Here is a 22,509-nt window from a genome sequence, read left to right as displayed (position 1 = left end):
TACATGGAAAACCCCATTGATCATCTGTAAACTGCATGATTTTATTTACATTCTGTTTTTAAAAAGGGAAATACGCATTTTTATATATTTCAACTCTACATTTTATTTAGAAAATTCAAGATAAGTACTCCGAAAGCTCATGCTCTGTTCCCTGTATTCCTATTCAGGCGTTCCAAGCTGGCCTGAATATTTAAAAATGTTGTCCATTCCCTAAAAATTGACGGCCGATCCTCGTACGAGCACTGCGGGCCATTCAAAACAGCTGAGCGGCGGGAGTCCCTAGGATAGGCCATGAATTTTTAGCTACTGGACAACCCTTTTAATGGTAACTGGAGTAATTGTTTTTAATTTACAATTTGATCAATCTTAAATTTAGACAGTTATCCGCTCTCAATATCAAACATTATTTTGTTGCCTCCCAAATCAGACACTCAAAAGTTTGGGATGCATTAAATGTAAATAAATGATCATGAAAGGAAGCCCTAAAGGCATTATTTTTACCCTCTACAAGAACTTTCTTAGGTATTGGATGGAAGCATACTGTATATAGCTAGGCGTGAATCCCGGTGGGAAGCAGCTGTGGGTGCACTGGCTAATGATGACTTGGTTGAAGCTCTTGAGGTTCCCACTGAAGTATCCCGTACGTGCCTATACATTATACATCAGGTCTATTTATCCACAGCACGTGTGTAGCCAAGTATTGTTCGGGCAGAGAGGATGAATGTCCCAAATACTCTCAAGAATCTGGCACCTTTTATCTTATTTGGCAATGCCCTCCGATCCAGGGTTTGTGGGCTCAAGTGGTTAGGTTTCTTCATGACCTCAAAGATTCGCTGATACCTCTGACCTTCCCGGGTGCTATTTGCTTTTGACCTTCCTCATAGCGTTTAACATGAACTGCTACACAAAACTTTTTATTTCAGACGAGGAAGGTAATATGCAGAAATTTGATGAATGATGATCATACCCCCACTTTGCCCCACTCTGAATCTTTTCTGTGAGATTTCCAGCAAGGGAAACGAAATCTCGTTTACCTCTTAATCTCGCGAGATTACGCGTGGCTTGCGGGAATCTCACAGAAAAGATTCAGAAGTATCAGGATTCTGAATACACATGACGTCCAGGCTGGATGATCATGTGTATTCATTATCAAGACACTTGATTAACGTTAATCTCTGTTTATGTGGCTGCAGATCGCTGCTGTGTAAATGAATGTAGAGGAGTGTATGATGCTGACTGGTCACTGATTGGTCAGCGTCATACACGTAAACACGCCCAGTTAAAAACACAATACACGCCCAGTTGGACATAACGAAAAAAAAAACGCCCAGTTGTCCATTTCAAAGCTCATTTGCATATATAAAATAGCTCATAACTTGGCCAAAAATGAACGTTTAAAAAAAAACAAAAAAAACGTTACTGTTATCTATATTGCAGCGCCGATCACATGTAATAGGAGATAGGGATTTGAGAATCTGGTGACAGAGCCTCTTTAAATGAACACTAACTTTTCAAACCGCTTATGCTAATCTAATGGTATTAAAACCACAGAAAAGGCCATACTCACAGATTAGGTGGTGGGTAAAATACCCGTTCCAAACAGGACGCAACCAGGTCAGAGAATGCTGTTGATGGGAAGTGCCCAGGTGTGTTTAAATAATGATAGCCACTCCCACTTACCTTGAGGGGAGTGGTGTGTTGGGCATGGAAGTAAATGTGTAATAATAATAAATAAATAATAAAGTACTGTGTATAGTGCACATGTGAGGTATAGGGGACATGACTAAGTGTAGTGTGTAGAAATCAGGGCTGTGAGTGAAACAAAAACGTGAGTGTAGTGTGTAAAACATGGAGGCATAGTGTTTGGATAGTGAGGCACAGCATATATCGCCGAATAGCAGCCTATTTATAACGCCCATATTGTAAGAGAGCGGGCTGCCCTGCATGCAGTGCCAAACATCCGCACACCAGGCTATCCCAGCATCATAAGACCCGGGCGCGTCCTGAAAAAAAGTATGTACAATGTAAGTAACCATGAGAAAACATGGGGTATTAGTTGTTGTTGTTTTGGCCAAAAAAACGCAAGCTCGCAATCCACGTCACGGATCCCCACACTTGCGAGTCCCTACCTAGAACTTTGGGCGTTATAAATAGGCTGCTATTCGGCGATATATGCTGTGCCTCACTATCCAAACACTATGCCTCCATGTTTTACACACTACACTCACGTTTTTGTTTCACTCACAGCCCTGATTTCTACACACTACACTTAGTCATGTCCCCTATACCTCACATGTGCACTATACACAGTACTTTATTATTTATTTATTATTATTACACATTTACTTCCATGCCCAACACACCACTCCCCTCAAGGCTAGTGGGAGTGGCTATCATTATTTAAACACACCTGGGCACTTCCCATCAACAGCATTCTCTGACCTGGTTGCGTCCTGTTTGGAACGGGTATTTTACCCACCACCTAATCTGTGAGTATGGCCTTTTCTGTGGTTTTAATTACATTCTATGTCCCATTTTTTTTTTGTAATCTAATGGTATACCTGATATAGAACAACTTTGTAATTTACTGTTCATGCAAATTCCATGTGAAGTTACTTTTACTAGGTGTCTCCCTTCCTGTAATCAGCTGAGAGCGAGAGAGGGGAAAACTGCTAAATAGTGCAGAAGAAAAGTCCTATATAGTGTTATTCCCCATGTACACACATAGGACAGTATATACTGAAAATCTCCTGAAAAGTTAGGTACGTTTTAAATCTCAGAGAAAATGAAATGCTGAAGTCCGAGAAATCACCAGTTCACATTGGAAGAGGATCTATAGGGGTTCTGTCAATGAGTAAATGTTCCACAAAGTAACCTAATTCATAATTAATCACGAGATCCAATTGTCGTCAAAATTCTTGCATTCTATAAGGAGGAGAGAAATTGATAAATGTACCAAATGTCCGGGTAAGGCCCTGTTCACATCTGCGTTGGAGGCTCCGTTTGAAGCCTTCGTCGCAGATTCTGCTGAAAATACCGGAAGCAATAGCGCAGCATGCTTCACTACTGTCTCCGGTAAAACCACGGACACCCCGACGGAAAGCCGACAAAACCCGTTTCCGTCGGCCTCCAGTTGTGTCCATGGTGCAACCGAACCGGTGCTTCCGGTTATTCCCTTGTTCTGCTCCTCTGACAAAACAGAACAACTGAATGACCAGCGCAGGTGTGAACATAGCCTAAGGAGGTGGATTGGATACATTTAATGCGGTACTGCAGTTTTATATTTTTAAAATATATAATGAAAATATTCCAATGCTTATAAATATTACTATTCGGTTAGTTCACAAAGAGTATTTTGGCACGGATTTTGATGAGGAAACCGCATCAGAATCAACAGCAAAACAAAAAACGGCCGAAATCACCGCCATTTATTTCAATGGGAGGCAGAGGCGTTTTTGGTTTTTTTCCAGGCGGATTTTGGCTGCTCGCGGGGGCAAAAAAAGCTACATGTCCTTTCTTGCCGCCGTTTCCGCCTCTGACCTCCCACTGAATGAATGGGAGGCAGAAAAAACCTACAGCGCTAGTTTCCGAGCATTTTTCACAGCGTTTTTTGCCCGCTTTCCTTGCATTAAATACTTTAATTAGCCGCAGGTGAAAAACGGCGGGAAAAAAAGTGCAGGCAGTTCAAAATCTGCTCAAAATTCCTGAATGAAGTCTGAGGCACATTTTTTCTGCATGCAAAAAAACTTGCCAAATGCACGCCCCATTGACAGTTCAGGGGGTTATTTAAATATCGGGCGCCAAATATAACGGCACCGATATCTAAATAACGGAGAAAGATAGGATTTTTTTATAGTGAGACGAGGTTTGTACAGCCTTTCCTATTACATGCTGCACATGTATGGGGAGGTGAAACGTTCTCTTTAACCTCTTCCCGCGCTGCGCCGCAATAGTACGTCCTGCAGAGGGGTTAGTTCCCGCATCCAGACGTACTATTGCAGAGTAGTTCCCGGCGCACACTGTCCTAACGGACAGTGTTCGGGAACCGGGAGGTCAGCTGTCCCTGACAGCTGACACTCCAGCCTTGCCGGTCAGCGGACCATCGCCGCTAATTTCGGCAATTAACCACATAAATGCGGCGACGGATTGCCGTCGCCGCATTTAAGTGGTTTGAAGCACATCGGCAGCCCCCACGAAGTGATCGTGGGGGCTACCGATGCTTGTCGTGGCAATCGGAGGTCAGATAATGACCTCCGGGTTGCCATGTACGGAAGCCTCGGAGGAGCAGCCTCCGGCCGGTCCTCCGAGGCTTCCTGTCAGTGTGACTGTCACGTCACAATGACAGTTGGAGTACATTACACTACGTGTGTAGTTTAATGTACTCTAGCAGCGATCAAAGCTGCAAGTCTAAGTGTCCCCTAGTGGGACAAGTGAAAAAAGTAAAAAAAAGAATAAAAATGTTTTAAAAAAAAGTGTAAAAATAAAAGTTATAAGTTATATAAACAAACACTTCATTTTTTTCCTATAATAAGTCTTTCATTATAGGAAAAAAATGAACACGTTAAAAAAAGTACACATATCTGGTATCACCGCGTTCGTAACGACCCCAGCTATAAAACTATAATGTTATTTTTCCCGCACGGTGAACACCGTGAAAAAAATCAATAAAAAACTACACCAGAATCGCTATTTTTTGGTCACCACCCCTCCCAAAATAGAGAATAAAAAGTGATCAAAAAGTCGTATGTACCCGAAAATAATACCGATAAAAACTACAACCTGTCCCGCAAAAAACAAGCCCTTACGCTGCTTTTTTAACTGAAAAATAAAAAGGTTACGGCTCTCAGAATATTGTGACACAGAAAATAAATTATTTTATAAAAAAGTGATTTTATTGCGCAAACGCTGCAAAACATAAAAAAACCCTATATACATATGGTATCGCCGTAATCGTACCGACCCGCAGAATAAAATATAATGGTCATTTATAGTGCACGGTGTACGCCGCAAAAAATAAACTAGGAAACATTTTCAGAATTGCTTGTATTTGGACTCCCGGTTTGCAAAAAACTATAATAAAAAGTGATCAAAAAAAATCGCATGTACCCCAAAATGGTACCAATGAAAAGTACAGATTGTCCCGCAACAAATAAGCCCTCACGCAGCTCCGGTGGTGAAAAAATAAAGACGTTCTGGCTCCCAGGAATATGGCAATGCAAAATGTGCAGAGTGTTCTAAAAGCGGGTAACATCCGACACCATTTATCAGTGCGACACTGACCACACATCTATGAATTATTATTTGTATACCGCATTTTTATACCCTCTTATTATGCCCTGATGTTCTCCGCACAGATTACAAATGCCCCCACATTATAAACTGAAATACCAGCGAAACCCAAAACAGAAAAACTACCAAGCAAAATCTGCGCTCCAAAGGCAAAATGGCGCTCCCTCCCTTCTGAGCCTTGCAGCGTCCCCAAACAGCAGTTTGCGCCCACATATATGGCATCACCATACCCGGGAGAACCTGCTTAACATTTTATGAGGTATTTGTCTTCAGTGGCACAAACTGGGCACAACATATTATGCACTAAAATGGCACATCAGTACAAAATTGTAATATTCACACCATCCGCTGTGCATTAACCCCTTTGAGCACTATGACTTAATAGCACGTCATGGTGCGGGGGTTGATGTATGGAGCGGGCTCACGTTCTGAGCCCGCTCCATACGCTGCGGGCGTCGGCTGTGTATTAGAGCTGACACCCAGGACTAAGGCCAGATACAGACGGACGTTGCGTTTTTGCGCGCGCAAACGCAGCGTTTTGCGCGCGCAAAAAACATTTGACAGCTGCGTATGTCATCCGTGTATGATGCGTGGCTGTGTGATTTTCGCGCAGCCGCCATCATAGAGATGAGGCTAGTCGACGCCCGTCACTGTCCAAGGTGCTGAAAGAGCTAACTCTTTCAGCACCCTCGACAGTGAATGCCGAACACAATATCGAAAAACCTGTTGAAAAAAAAGAAAAAGTTCGTACTTACCGAGAACTTCCCATCCGTTGCCTTGGTGACGCGTCCTTGGTGACGCGTCCTTGGTGACGTGCCTCTCGACATCGGGCCCCACCTCCCTGGATGACGCGCCAGTCCATGTGACCGCTGCAGCCTGTGCTTGGCCTGTGATTGGCTGGAGCTGTCACTTGGACTGAATTGTCATCCCGGGAGGTCAGACTGGAGGAAGAAGCCGGGAGTTATCGGTAAGTCAGAACTTCGTTTTTTTTTCTACATGTTCATGTATATTGGGATCGGAAGTCACTGTCCATGGTGCTGAAACAGTTTAACTCTTTCAGCACCATGGACAGTGACTATCTCCTGACGTCGCGTACCGATAATTTTTTTGCCGGGTTCGGCCAAAACGAGTTCGGCCGAACCCGGTGAAGTTCGGTTCGCTTGTCCGGCTTCGCTCATCACAAAGACACTCCGTTTGGATGTTCGGAAACAGAAAAGCACGTGGTGCTTTTCTGTTTACATTCATCCTTTTGACAGCTGGTGCGCTGTTTCAGTCGGTTCGCACGGAAGTGCTTCCGTGCAACCTGCGTGGTTTTCACGCACCCATTGACTTCAAAGAGTGCGTGATGCGCGAAATACGCAGAGTTATTGAACCTGTCGCGCTTTTTGCGCAGCAGACAAACTCTGCGCAAAAAGCACGGACTGGCTGTACTGCCCCATAGACTTGTATTGGTCCATGCGTGCCGCGTGAAAACCACGCGGCCCGTACGGACCGAATACACGATCGTGTGAAACCCCCCTTAAGGGACAGGAACAGCGATCGTGGGGTTACAGAAGCCTGTAAAAATAACAATATACTGCAATACATTAGTATCGCAGTATATTGTACCAGCGATCCAATGATCGCTGGTACAAGTCCCCTAAGGGGACTAATAAAATGTGTAGAAGAATTCAAGTTATTAGTAGTGAGAAAGAAAAAAAAAGTTACAAAAAAAAACCTTTTCCCATTTTTCTTCAAAAGTAATGTAAAAAAATAAACAGAATTGATATCGCTACGTCCGTAAAAGGCCGAACTATTACAATATACCATTATTTAACTTGCACGGTGAACACCGTAAAAAACTTAAATAATTTAAACCGCCAAAATCGCTGTAGTTTTCGTTTTTACTGCACGGCGAAAGCTGTAAAAACGAAAACCCCAAAAAATGGAATCCGATTTTTTTCCTATATTACTATATTTTCCTATTTTTTTTCAGTTTCCCCGTACTTTTTATTTCACTTTAAATTGTATCAATAGAAACTACAATTCCTCCCGCAAGAAATAAGCCCGCACATCACTCTACTGACGGAAAAAGAAAAAAGTTATGGTTTTTGAAGGCGGGGAGTGAAAAACGAAAATAAGAAAGCAAAAAATGGATCAGTCCTGAAAGGGTTAATTCATTTCTAATGAAAAAAATGTATGACCCCATGTGGGGTATTTCCGTACTCTGGAGAAATTGCTTTATAAAAATTGGTTGTTTATTTCTCCTTTATCCCTTGTGAAAATGAGAAAATGCAACATTTTAGTGGAAAAAAATTGTGATATTAATTTTCTCCGCCTAATTCTAATAAATTCTGCAAAACACCCATGGAGTCTATATTCTCACTATACCCCTAGAAAAATTCCTTGAGGGGTGTTTCCAAAATGGGGTAACTTGGGGGGCTTCCACTGTTTTGGTCTCTCCAGGGCGTTGCAAAGGCGGCATGGCACCGAAAAACAATCCAGCAAAATCCGTGCTCCAAAATCCAAATGGCGCTACTTCCCTTCTGAGCGCTGCCATGGGTCCAATCAGCAGTTTATTACCACATATGGGGTATTGCCGTAATCAGGAGAAAATGCTTTACAAATGTTGTGGTTCTTTTTTTCCTTTATTCCTTGTAAAAATTTAAAATTTCTATGCTTTTTCAGAAAAAAAGTTGATTTTCATTTTCACTGCCTAATTCCACTAAATTCTGCAAAAAAACTGTGTGGTCAAAATGCTAATTATACCCCTAGATAAATTCCTTGAGAGGTGTCGTTTCCAAAATGGGGTCACTTTTGGGGGGTTTCCCCTGTTTTGGTCTCTCCAGGGCGTTGCAAACGCAACATGGCACCGAAAACCAATCCAGCAAAATCCATGCTCCAAAATCCAAATGGCACTCCTTCCCTTCTGAGCCCTGCTGTGGGTCCAATCAGCAGTTTATTACCACATATGGGATATTTCTGTAATCAGGAGACATTGCTTTACAAATGTTGGGGTGATTTTCTTCGTTATTCCTCGTAAATCTTAAAAATTTCTATGTTTTTTCAGAAAAAAGTAGATTTTCATTTTTACAGACTAATTCTAATAAATTTAGCGAAAAACCTGTGCGGTCAAAATGCTAACTATACACCTAGATAAATTCCTTGAGGGGTGTAGTTTCCAAAATGGGGTAACTTTTGGGGTGTTTCCACTGTTTTGGCACCACAAGACCTCTTCAAACCTGACAAGGTGCCTAAAATATATTCTAAAAAAAAGGAGGCCCAAAATCCACTAGGTGCACCTTTGCTTCTGAGGCCGGTGCTTCTGTCCATTATCACACTAGGGCCACATGTGGGATATGTCTAAACTGCAGAATCTGGGCAATAAATATTGAGTTGCATTTCTCTGGTAAAACCTTCTGTGTTACAAAAAAAAAATGTATTAGAAATTAATTTCTGCAAAAAAAATAAAATTTGTAAATTTCACCTGTACTTTGCTTTAATTCCTGTGAAACGCCTAAAGGGTTAAAACACTTTGTGAATGCTGATTCGAATACCTTGAGGGGTGCAGTTTTCAAAATGGGGTGACTTCTGGGGATTTTCTAATATATAAGGCCCTCAAAGCCACCTCCGACTGAACAGGTCCCTGAAAAAATAGCCTTTTGAAATTTTCTTTAAAATATGAGAAATTGCTGCTAAAGTTCTAAGCCTTGTAACGTCCTAGAAAAATAAAAGGACGTTCAAAAAACGATGCAAACATAAAGTAGACATATGGGAAATGTTAACTAGTAACTATTTTGTGTGGTATTACTATCTGTTTTACAAGCAGATACATTTAAATTTAGAAAAATGCTAATTTTTGCAAATTTTTTCTAAATTGTGGTGTTTTTCAGAAATAAATACCAAAATTATCGACATTTTTTCACTAACATAAAGTACAACATGTCACGAGAAAACAATCTCAGAATCGCTTGGATAGGTAAAAGCATTCCAACGTTATTACCACATAAAGTAACACATGTCAGATTTGAAAAAATCGGCTGGGTCCTGAAGGCCAAAACAGGCAGGGTCCTGAAGGGGTTAAGCAGTAAAGCACATTAAGAATGTCAGCTGTTGTGAGAAATCTTAGTATTTATTTTAGTGGGGCCTAGAGCATTGGTGTTTATCTACATATGCATGCCTCTCCACATTGCTTAAAGGGAAGGTGTCATTAAATTATTATTTTTTTTATCATATTGCTTTTAATATGATAACATAAATTTTATTTATTTATATTCTCGTGTTCTACTTTTTACTTTTTTCTTATTTTTACTTCTCTATGGGGGCTGCCATATTTTTCCTAGGCATAATACAAGTAAAAATCTCCCTTTTTCCCTTATCAGTCCTTTATTATTAATAAAAATATATAAACAAATAAACTATACATAATTGGTATCGCCGCATCCGTAATGGCCTGAACTACAAAATAATTTCGTTATTTATCCCGCGCGGTGAACGCCATATAAGAAAATAATAATAAACCGTACCAGAATTACAATTTTTGTTGTCACTTCACCTCCTAAAAAATGAAATAAAAAGAGATCAAAAAGTCGCATGTACCTAAAAATGGTGCTGATCGAAACTACAGTTCGTTACACAAAAAATAAGTCCTCGCACCGCTTTCTTGATGGAAAAATAAAAAAGTTCTGGCTCTTAGAATAAGGTAACACAAAAAGTAAATGATTTTTTACAATAAGTATTTTATCGTGCAAACACCATAACACATAAAAAAAAACTATAAACATCTGATATCGCCGTAATCGTATCGCCCCGCAGAATAAAGTGAATATGTCATTTATAGCGCACAGTGAACGCTGTAAAAAAAATACTATAAAAAAACAATAGTAGAATTGCTGTTTTTTACTCACTACGCCTCTTAAAAATAGAATAAAAACTGATCAAAAAGTCGCATGCACCCCATGAAAACTACAATGAATTCCTCAAGGGGTCTAGTTTCCAAAATAGGGTCACTTTTGGGATGTTTCCACTGTTTTGGCACCACAAGACCTCTTCAAACCGGACATGGTGCCTAATAAAAAAAGAGGCCTCATAATCCACTAGATGCTCCTTTTTTTCTGAGGCCGCTCCTTCAGTCCATTACCGCACTAGGGCCACATTTGGGATATTTCTCAAAACTGCAGGATCTGGGCAATAAGTATTAAGTTGCGTTTCTCTGGTAAAACCTTCTGTTTTACAGGAAAAAATTAAATAAAAAGGATTTTCTGACAAAAAAAAAGAAATATGTCAATTTCACACCTACATTGCTCTAAATTCCTGTGAAACACCTAAAGGGTTAATAAACTTTCTAAATGCTGTTCTGAATACTTTGAGGGGTCTAGTTTCTAAAATGGGGTGTTTCATAGGGGTTTCTAATATACAGGCCCCTCAAAACAACTTCAGAACTGAACTGGAACCTAAAAAAAATAAATTAGGCAATACTTCGCTTTTTACATTATACTTATCACCACAAATGGGGTATTGCCGCACTCAGGACAAATTGGGCAACAAAATGGGGTATTTTATTTCTAGTGAAAATAAGACATTTTATCTCAAATTACATCTTATTGGAAAAAATTTCATTTTTTTAATTTCACAGCCCAATTCAAATACGTGCTGTGAAAAAACTGTGTGGTCAAAATGGTAACAACAACCATACATGAATCCCTTGAGGGGTGTAGTTTCCAAAATGGGGTCACTTTTGGGGGATTCTTACTGTTTTGGCACCTGAACACCTCTTCAAACCTGGCATGCTGCCTAAAATATATTCTAATAAAAAAGAGGCCCCAAAATACACTAGGTGCTTCCTTGCTTCTAGGGCTTGTGTTTTAGTCCACGAGAACACTAGAGCCACATGTGGGACATTTCTAAAAACTGCAGAATCTGGACAATACATGTTCAGTAGTGTTTCTCTGATAAAACCTTCTGTGTTACATAAAAAAATGGAATACATTTGAAATTCAGCAAGAAAAATGAAATTTGCAAATTTCACCTCCACTTTGCTTTAATTCCTGTGAAATGCCTAAAGGGTTAAAAAACGTTCAAAATGCTGTTTTGAATACTTTGAGGGGTCTAGTTTTTTTTAAATGGGGTGTTTTATGGAGATTTCTAATACATAGGCCCCTCAAAGTCACTTCAGAAGTGAACAGGTACCTTAAAAAAAAAAGGCTTTTGAAAAATTATTAAAAATATGATAAATTGCTGTTTATCTAAGTCTTGTAACGTCCAAGAAATTTATTTTTTTCTTCAAAAAACGATGCCAATCTAAAGTAGACATATGGGAAATGTGAACTAGTAAATATTTTGGGGGTATAACCATCTGTTTTACAAGCAGATGCATTTAAATTCAGAAAAATGCTATTTTTTCAAAATATACACTGAATATATTGAACAAATTTTACCACTAACATAAAGCCCAATGTGTCACGAGAAAACAATTTCAGAATCCCTTGGATAGGTTTAAGCATTCCGACGTTATTACCACATAAAGTGAAATATGTCAGATTTAAAAAATGGGCTCTGAGCCTTAAGGCCAAAACAAGGCTGCGTCCTTAAGGGGTTAATGTATTTCAGAGGTTTTTAGTGAGTGTACTACGCCCCGACGTGCGTTTCTCTAGGTATTCCTCTGGAGGCGTGACACTTACTGTCTGTAAGTGCTGTACTTACTGTCTGCTACTTCTGAGGCATAGTTCTGTATTGGGGCAGGGGGAGAGCAGGGATCAGTGGAGACGTGATGTGTAAGTTCCTGTACTACAGGCAGAGGGGAGATTACCACATTTTCAGTGTACAGAACATCACACAAGCAGGAAGTAAACACCAGGAACATGGTCATGTGACTACATGTTAGACTGATTTACAGAGTTAGTTCAGCTACAGACAGCACATTACTAAGGCCTCATGCACACGACCGTAAAAACTCCCGTTATTACGGGTCGTAATTACGACCCGTAATAACGGGCTCATAGACTTCTATTGGCGACGGGTGCCTTCCCGTTTTCTCACGGGAAGGTGCCCGTGCCGTTGAAAAAAATAGAACATGTCCTATTTCAGGCCGTAATAACGGCACGGGCAGTCCATAGAAGTCTATGGAGCTCTCGTAATGACGGGTGGCTACATGTGTGCACCCGTCATTACGGCAGCGTTGCTAAGCGACGTCAGTAAATAGTCACTGTCCAGGGAGCTGAAAGAGTTAACTGATCGGCAGTAACTCTTTCAGCACCCTGGACAGTGACTACCGATCAGTATAAACCTGTAAAAAATAAAAATAAAAGACGTTCATACGTACCGAGAACTTCCTGCTTCCTCCAGTCCGGTCTCCCGCCCGTTGCCTTGGTGACGCGTCCCTCTCGACATCCGGCCCGACGTACTGGATGACGTTTCAGGCCATGTGACCGCTGCAGCCAATCACAGGTCAATCACAGGCTGCAGCGGTCACATGGACTGCCGCGTCATCCAGGGATGTCGGGCTGGATGTGAAGAGAGGGACGCGTCACCAAGACAACGGCCGGGTAAGTATGAATTTCTTTAACTTTTATTACAGAAAGGGCTGTCCCTTCTCTCTATCCTGCACTGATAGAGAGAAGGGGCTGCCGATTAGTGCAGTGCTATTTTGCCGCCAAAAACGTGCCCGTAAATACGGGTGGAATACGGGTGACACCGGACCCATATTTACGGGCACGGGTTCGTAAATACTGGTGCAAAACGGGTCGAATACGTGTGACACCGGACACGTATTTACGGGTGGGAAAAAATACGGTCGTGTGCATGAGGCCTAAGTGATGAATTTCCTACATGTAATCCATCTGCACATAGCTTTAAAAAACTGAAAACCCCTTTTACGCTTTCAGAAGGTTTGACACGGTTAACTAATTGACAGTAGAGATCCCCCCTTTTATATCAGCGATGAGAACTCCTCTATGTAATTGTTAGGGTATGTTCACACGCTGAGCCAAAAACGTCTGAAAATACGGAGCTGTTTTCAAGGGAAAACAGCACCTGATTTTCAGGCGTTTTTTGAGAAACTCGCGGTTTTCGCGCTGTTTTTTCAGCCGTTTTTGGAGCCAGTTTCAATAGAGTCTATGAGAAAACGGCTCCAAAAACGTCCCAAGAAGTGTCCTGCACTTCTTTTGACGAGGCTGTAATTTTACACCTCGTCTTTTGACAGCGACGCGTAAAATGACAGGTCGTCGGCACAGTACATCGGCAAACCCATTGAAAGTAATGGGTAGATGTTTGCCGACGTATTGGAGCCGTCTTTTCAGGCGTAATTTGAGGCATAAAACGCCTCTATTACGCCTGAAAATAGGTCGTGTGAACCCAGCCTTAGGGTATGTTCACACTCAAACGCCAAATACGTCTGAAATTACGGAGCTGTTTTCAGGAGAAAACAGCTCCTGAACTTCAGACGTAATTGCTCGTATTCGCGTTTTTCGCAGCGTCCATTACGGACGTAATTGGAGCTGTTTTTCAATGGAGTCAATGAAAAACGGCTCCGATTACGTCCCAAGAGGAGTCCTGCACTTCTTTGAACGAACCGTCTTTTTTACGCGCCGTCTTTTGACAGCGACGCGTAAAATGACAGGTCGTTGGCACAGTACATCGTAAACCCATTGAAAGTAATTGGCAGATGTTTGCCGACGTATTGGAGCCGTCTTTTCAGGCATAATTCGAGGCGTGAAACGCCTCCATTACGTCTGAAAAGAGGTCGTGTGAACCCAGCCTTACTCTGTAACCTAATATTCCTGCGGATTTGTGGCACATTAAACTGTGCGTCAATGTCTGCCTCTGATTTCTTCTGTGTATCCTGTAGTAAATATGTAAAGGGGGCCTAAGCCTTTCTGTATGGTCTGTGCCCATGCAGGCTACAAACAGAAGTTCTCTATAGGAAACGTAAACTTTTTTTTCTTGTCCCCTTTGTGTACTAAGCTTTCAGCTGTATATTTGTGCACTAACTACTCCCTTCCCCTTTATATACTCTGGAATAATGCTAAATTCTCATATTCTGAATCGTTTTTAGTGGTGAAAATGGAGAGGAAAGCAGAGTTGGTGGAAGTAGGAAAAGCTTTTAACTGCTATTCATATTTTGTTATAGATTGGATGTAAGATATTGACTGTATATGTTCTTTTTTTTTTAGTCCTGGTGGAACAGGATGTCTAATCGTTTCCGTAAGCTAAAGTTGACCCAGACACTGAGACATGGGTTCTCCTCCAACCGTCTTGTGCCTTTGACTGAAAACGCCAGTGCATCACTTGACTCTATGATGAGAACTTCTTCCAAGACCGATATAAGAAATCCACGAAGACCTGAGTCTGTTACAGCTTGGACATCTTCCTCAAAAGACAGTGGTGCGTAGACGCATACATAAACCCACACCCCACTAGTTAGCATTCATCTTTCATACTACGCACGTATCTCATTTGCCTAATAAGAGGTCAATCAAAGCAACATTAAAAGGTCCCTCTGCGCTGAGTGCCAGGACTACAGTTGTAGGATTCCAGGAGCAAATGATCCCCACTTTCAAGATCTAATCTTCACAGTCTACTCATATCTAACCCACGCCTGAGCCCACACCTAAAAAAAACCCTTAAGAGGCTTTAAAGACTATGTAAACCTTTTGTAGCTTTTTTTTTCCAATAAATGTATGTGTTTTTTGTTTTTATATAAATTTTTCAAATTGATCTTTATTAAAAATGTTACTTAGTTTTTGCGCTGCAGCTCCAATGTGTCCACTATAAATAGAAGCTGCATAACGCCGCTGTAAACCAAATCAATCAATCAGTCAGCTGAACTGACGGCTCGGCTCACATCGGCTTCTGTGTACTTCTAACACTTAATATTTCAGTATTGGGGTTCTAGTCAGTGTTTGAGGCAGACAGAAGCGGCTGACTGATGGATTCTGTTTACAACGGCGTTAAACAGCTTCTATGTATAGTGGAGACACAGAAGCTGCAATACAAAAACTAAACACAATTTTTAGAAAAGTAATTTGGAAAAATATATATATATAAACACAAAGTTATTTATTTATATATATATATATATATAGTGTGTGTGTCCCCTCTGATAAATATGAGGAATTTTGAATGCATTTGGTTACCATTGTGCCTTTACACCCAACTCCTTAATCTTGGCATCTGTGTCTTGAGCTGGCTTACTTCATCTCCTCATACCCTTTGAGACACCTCCTAATACCCATTGACTCTTCGGATGTCTCCCAGCCCAGGTGCCTTCCTTCCCTATCTAAGGGCCTGTGTTCCCCTACATGTTTCTGCAGGTCCCGAAAATGTGTTGGCACTTTCTTATTGGTTATGTGTGTTTGCCATGAAAGTGCCTTTCTACATGTCATTCCTAGAAAGATGAGCTACATGTATTAAAAAAATATATATATATGTTCGAGCCTGTAACATTACCATACAGTAGTGTTCATGGATATTAGTTGAATCTGGTTTCTTCCATTCCAGGACTGGGAACCACAAAAACTGAGAATGATGATCTACTACTGGCTACTATGGTAAGTTTTAGTTGTTTTTTGTTTTTTTTTAAGTTCTCATAACAAAAATCCAGATCTGCATTAAGTTCCATCCTTGATGTACATCATCCTATATATTAAGATATTGCAAAAACTGTGATTCCTATATATATATATATATATATATATGTGTGTGTGTGTGTTATTGGAAGACTCAATTTACAGATGGAAGTGGTCCAATTATCGAGAAGGCACAAGGAATTCAATCCCTGTAGATCTTCTGTCGCCCTCCGCTAACGGAGATTGTTTTATGACAGCCTGTGACCTCTGCTCCTTAACAGTATACTACTGGTGGATCTGTAGCATGACCGTGGGGAATTTCAGTTCTCTTGCTCTGCAAGTTTATTATTAGAATCGCTCCATTTGGAAGCTAACAGAGAATTCTAGGATCACCACTACTTGTAAAGGGTAATCTAACACTAAGCATATATTAAGGAATGTTGTTAATGTTATTCCCATAAGTGTATAGTCACCAAAGATGAAACTACTGTATATTCACTATCAAGAAGCAGAAGGTTATTTGCTAATGTTACAGAGGCAGTGATGGCAGATTTATTACTGTGATGCAGCTACAAAGCTGGAGTTCCTTGTGCTATGTACATCGATCAACCTGTTGAGACATTATGTAAAGCTGCTTAACCCCTTCTCGCCCACAACACGCACATTACAGGGCTAAGGGACTGGTCCTTGGGCCTGCAGCCCGTTATCTTATGTGCTGTCTTTGATGGCACAACGCGTTCCTGCACATAGTGCCCTCTGCAGTATCAGGCTGTCACACGGACAGCCCGTTCCTGTACTGTGACGGGGAACTGAAATCTGTTTTTTCACAAAAATCCCTAAACACAGCGCTCATATTAAGTGCTGTGGTCCCGAATGCAGAAGACACTGCTTCTGCATTCAGGCGGTCGCTAGTAGTCCTTATGACATCACAGGGATTCCCTCTGCAGAGGGATGCAGAGTAGACACGATCTGCGTCTTCTCTGCATGTCTGGCTATGCAGATCACTGGTTACAGTGATCTAATGGGCTGTTACTGTAATGTTTTACCCTGCTAACCTGTGCTATTATAGTATATAGTAAAAAATAAAAAAATAAAATTAACTAATAAATGAATACATTAAAATGTTTATAAAAAAAATGATGGCAATTTTATTTTTCTGACATTTTGAGTGACATGAACGTGTTTTCATGGAGATACATTTAAAGCTAAAATAGGGGTTGTGTTCTCCGTGCTATAGCTACATTATACGTTACACAATGTACACATATTTGACTTTGCTATGTGCGGGAGGATTAGAGGATTCATTTTTGTGGTAAATATTATTCATTAAACAAACAACCATAAAATAGCATGAAAAAAGTAGTAAAAACATTTTTTTTCCCTAAGAAAGAACTACAGAATGAATTGATATTGGCTCCAGTTTTAAATTTTAAGAAAGCCCTATATGTCCCGCAAACAAAAGAAACAAAAAATATTTTAGGGTAGACTTAGGCCCCCTGCACACGGTCCGTAGCCGTAATCACGGTCCGTATATTATAAAGTATGGGAGCACGGTCCGTAAAATAAAAAAATAGGACATATCCTATTTTTTGCGGATGCTTTCTACGGCCTGGACATCTTCCCGTAAATATATATACGGGAAGGTGTCCGTGGGCAATAGAAATGATTGAATCTGTACTTTGATCCGCAATTACATGTGCATTTAGCCTAAGAAACAACTTGCGGTACTAACTTGAGTACCAGTCACAGCCACACAAGGAGAATTCCTGTGTCTTGCCCTGTTACTTCAGGCCCTTCACTAGACATACAGTTTATCAGTTTCCCCTGTAATGTTCTCTTAACACCTAAAAGGGTATGGGCACCTTTGCACAGAATTTTTTTTATATTGTCCATTTGCTTCCTAAATCCAAAATTTCTAAATAGCCTACATTACAAATTCCGTAACATTTTGCTGCTGTAGAGTTTTTGTAACTCTTGTACATAACTGGCAGTCCTGCTTAAAGAGGCTCTGTCACCACATTATAAGTGCCCTTTCTTCTACATAATGTGATCGGCGCTGTAATGTAGATTACAGAAGTGTTTTTTTTTTATTAGAAAAACGATCAATTTTGACCAAGTTATGACCTATTTTAGATTTATGTTAATGACTTTCTTAATGCCCAACTGGGCGTTTTTTTTAGCTTTTGACCAAGTGGGCGTTGTAAAGAGAAGTGTATGACGCTGACCAATCAGCGTCATACACTTCTCTCCATTCATGTACTCAGCACATAGTGATGTTGCGAGATCACTATATGCTGTCACTTACTCACACATTAACGTTACTGAAATGTCTTGAGAGTGAAAACACATCGCTTCCAGCCAGGTCGCAATGTATATTCACAATCCCGACACTTCGGTAACGTTTGTGTGGGACTTAATGAAAGCAAGCCTGATCTCGCGAGATCATGCTTGCTGTCTTTAAGTACCACACAAACGTTACCGATGTGTCGGGATTGTGAATAGACATTGCGTCCTGGCTGGAAGCGATGTTTATTATGTGTGAGTAAGTGACAGCACATAGTGAACAACGCAGGATCATTATGTGCGGAGTATGAATGGAGAGAAGTGTATGACGCTGATTGGTCAGCGTCATACACTTCTCTTTACAACTTTATACTTTCTGTGCTTTTGTTTGCTTCTGTACCCCAAATGTTTGACAAAATGGACCTTTCGGTCATGAAAATAAAGAATTAAAAAACAAAACTTTGGGCATTAAGAAAGTCATTAGCATAAAGCTAAAATAGGTCATAACGTGGTCAAAATTGATCGTTTTTCTAAATAAAAGCCACTGTTGTTATCTACATTACAGCGCTGATTACATTATGTAGAAGCTAGGGCACTTAAAATGTGGTGACAGAGCCTCTTTTATCTGACATCTATCGGGCAGCACCCTACTCCTGGCTTTTTTCAGTGTTAGAGACAGCAGCAGGGAGAGGTAAGAGGTTGTAAACGGAAAATCAGAGTATGGAGCGGTGGGGGGAGCATTTAAGTCTTCAGTGAACCATGTGGCATTGATTTACCGCAAATTGACACAATTTTGCGATGCCGGTCTTGGTAAGACTTCCCTCATTGCATGTGGAAGCAGAAAGCAGCACAGGCATGAAGCTGTGCTGATACGTGAGAACTATTGCTAGCAGCAGCACGCAGAACAACTCACATTCAGCATGTATTTTTGGGAGGGACGCATCCACATGAGAGAAGTCTGAAACTAGGTGCAGGTTGCAAATTGCGTATCACAAGGTCCTGAAAATTAATAAAGCAATGGAGATTGCAGCCTGAGACTTCGTGCAATTTTTTTTTTTTTAACTCCAGGTAACCACTAACCTATGTAAAAATCGTTGTCAAAGAGGTTGTCCCACAATTAAATATTAATTTACTAAATCACACAAACCATTTTAACTGAGATTGTAATGCTTAAAAAATGCTCCCGGGTCTAGATATTTCTGTTATGTATTTGCTATGGCACCGCTTTCCGTTCTTTTGATTCCCTCTCAGAATGACCACCTAATGTGTTCAGTGCTAGTGAGAAGAAGCTTCTTCTTGTGCGCTGATTCTTATTGGCTGGCCTCCACCATAGCAGGAATCACTCCACCACTCGTGTACAAGAGGTTTCAGACAGTGGGACTGAGCTACTGAGCATGTGTGACCACCAGCTGTGACACATGACGTGGACATTCTATAAAGGGAATAATGAAAGAAATAGGCAGGGGCATCATAACAAGTATGTAACCGTAATATCTAGACACAGGAGCATTTATTTTATTTTTTTTATTCCGATTGAAAACTATTTTAGGTTTTCCATAATCGATCATTAACAATTAATATTTATTTGTGGGACAACCTCTTTTTAAATTTTAAGAAACTTTTAAATATTGTCTTTTTGTGTGCTATAGGTTGTTGGCTTATTAGTGAGTTACGAAACAGTGTAACTCAGTGAGCTTGGCTGTTCCCAGAGTCCCACCTTTCTCTTCACGGACTCTCCACCTCGAGGAGTTGGCCAGCGGCCACCTCACTAGGCAGGACGAGAGAGCCCTGTTCAGGAGATAGGTGCCGGTCCTAGAGGTGTAATCCGCATCTGTCCATAATGTCTGGCATATCCATAAATGTGATGAGACAAACCCTTTATTAAGCAATAAAAGTGAAATATTTATTTTAATTCAAATGAGAAAGTAAAGTTCTGGAAATGTTTTTTCTGTATTAAAGCTAAAGAATGGTGCTCCATTTGCTAAACTCCCCAATGACAAACTGAAGGCTGTCATACCTCCCTTTTTGCCTCCATCAAACTTCGAGCTGTGGAATTCTGATCGGTCCAGGATCAGTAAGGATGGGAAACTTGAGCAGACTCGAGGTTCATTGGCAAGGATTTCAAAACCCAGCTTTAATAGCAGTGGAAATTCTGATATTGTAAGTTGCAATACTCCTATAGCAAAAGTAAAATACACAAACTGGTTTAGATTTATTATTTATGTTTCAGGATTTGTTTTGGAGGTTTAGTACAAATCATTGGTTTTCAGTCTTTTTTTTAATTGATTTTTAATTTATGTATACATAATTCTGTTTTATGTTCACTGTCAGACTTCAGTTAGCCGAGCTCAGAGAACAGTCAAATTTCCTTCCTTGCCAAGAAGTCCTTCAAATTCAGGCAACTTCAACCATTCACCACATTCATCTGGTGGTGCCAACAGTATTACAGGTAAGGAGGTGATGTACATACATTGCCAGTCATGTAGGCAGACAATTTGTATTGGGCAGTAGATGTTTGTCTATAAGGAACTATTAAGTTCAATTGTAATGTCTGTGGAATAAAGTTGATTTAAATGAGACGGACGTTGTAAGCATCGCACTTTGGGTACCCTACTCCAGCTTATTATTGGTGCTCTGTCAGGGTGGGACTTCTGCACTAATAAGGGGCAGTATCTTTCTTTCCTCTGCTGGCAGTGCACGTCTTAAGGCAAGCCTCCCACCACATCCTCATGGCTCCTGCGGGCCACGGATTATTTTACTTTAGACTCCTGGTAAGAGCAGCCTGGTGTTGGCACACTAGTCTCCCCTATACCTCTTCCCCCTACAATATTGAGCCTAGTTGCATTTATCTGAGGGATGCCAGCAACCACATTACCCCTTATACAGGTAGAGCGCTTATGAGTCATACAGATTACTCTCTTTTGTTAGATGATGTTATCAACTACAAATTTTGCATGTCAGAACCTAAAGGTGAGATGTCCGGCCCGCTGGTGTCAGTATCCACCTTTTTTTCTTGCACTAGGTGCAGCACCAAATTTCTATGTAGTCTAAATCACTCTACCCTGCGAGCCTGTTTTCAATAGTTTTTTATTAAACAGTTTTTTGTAATATAATAATAACACAGACTCGCAGAGTCTCAACTTTTGCATATCAATAATACAATTAAACAAAGTATTAGACCAACATGGTCTCCAATAAATCTCACATTATATATCATTCATGATGTCAACACTTCTGCCAAATATATAGTATATAAATGTCTTCATTACTAACATAGGTAACCAATCTTGACATCACATTGCTTTATAGAGTACCTTAACATGGCCTCTAAGGAAAAAATATAAGAGAGAAAAACAAAACACACTCAATAAACAAAAGAAGGATAAGGAGGGGGGGAAGGAAAGGTGTAGGGTAGAAGGGTCTCCTAACCATCTCTATGTATTCACGAAAATGTGTGGTTCCTCCATGGGTCCCAAATGGCATCAAATTTGTCTAATGTACCCGCCAGCAGATGTGTTAGGCGGTCATTAACCATTATCCATGAGATCTTAGCGATCAACATATCCATAGACAACGTGGATGTTCGCCAGGCCCTAGCAATAGTTATTTTAGCTGCCAAAAACACATATCGGAGAAATTTACATGCGGGGGCCCGAACCTCGGGAATAGGACCGCATAGCAGAGCCGTAATCACATCCCTGGGGGGTTTGACTTGGATCACTGTGTTAATAAGCTGGTATACCTGGTTCCAAAATGTGGCAACCACTGGACACTCCCATAGAATATGCATTAGTGTACCCTCCGCACCACATTGTCTAAAGCAGTGCTTATCCACCAATGGGTTAAAGCGAGCTATACGAGTAGGGACCTACCCTGCGAGCCTGGCTCCACTACCCTGCACTCTTCCGAGTCAGTCGCCACATTCTCTAAACACATGCTCCTTGTCCCTGGCTGTAAGCGATTTTTATCAAGGTCTTCCAGTCCATGATGGGAATCCTGGGTCTGGCGCTCCCACCAGGTCATTTAGTGAACCTCCTCAGTCTGATGACCTCTCTCGCAGCAGGCCACGTTATTGGACCTGGACAGACCTTTCCCACCACCGCTCTCCCTCGTCTATCTCTTCTATGGAGACGCGTCCTTATTTCTTCCCAACAGAAAGAGGATTTGTCAGACAAGAACTCAAGGATTTTGACTACGATTTGAATGGTGAACAAAGTTCCAAAATGGCTTCCGTGGTGGACAGCCTTATTTCTGCAGTACGAAAGATTCTCCACATTAAGAATCTAGCTTAGAGAGTTTTGTATTTTCGTTGAGCCAAGTGCTTACATTTTTCCTAATCACACCGATTTTGATAAGGACCTTTCTAAAGAGTAGAAGCACTCAGGCCGGCGTT

General features: G+C 40.8%; 1 protein-coding gene across 1 annotated transcript in view; it reads left to right on the top strand.

Moving 5' to 3' along the window:
• Nucleotides 1-22,509, top strand: part of ANKS6 (ankyrin repeat and sterile alpha motif domain containing 6) — a 76,791-nt gene that overhangs the window by 42,790 nt on the left and 11,492 nt on the right. The window contains exons 7-10 of the mRNA XM_075826830.1: nt 14,439-14,649; nt 15,766-15,815; nt 20,076-20,276; nt 20,448-20,565. Of these exons, the coding sequence (XP_075682945.1) occupies nt 14,439-14,649; nt 15,766-15,815; nt 20,076-20,276; nt 20,448-20,565 (580 nt within the window). The remainder of the gene's footprint in view (nt 1-14,438; nt 14,650-15,765; nt 15,816-20,075; nt 20,277-20,447; nt 20,566-22,509) is intronic.

Source organism: Rhinoderma darwinii, chromosome 5 (assembly GCF_050947455.1).
Source record: "Rhinoderma darwinii isolate aRhiDar2 chromosome 5, aRhiDar2.hap1, whole genome shotgun sequence".
NCBI lineage: Eukaryota > Metazoa > Chordata > Amphibia > Anura > Rhinodermatidae > Rhinoderma > Rhinoderma darwinii.
Note: the sequence above shows the minus strand (reverse complement) of the source record. Positions and strands in the feature narration are given on the sequence as shown.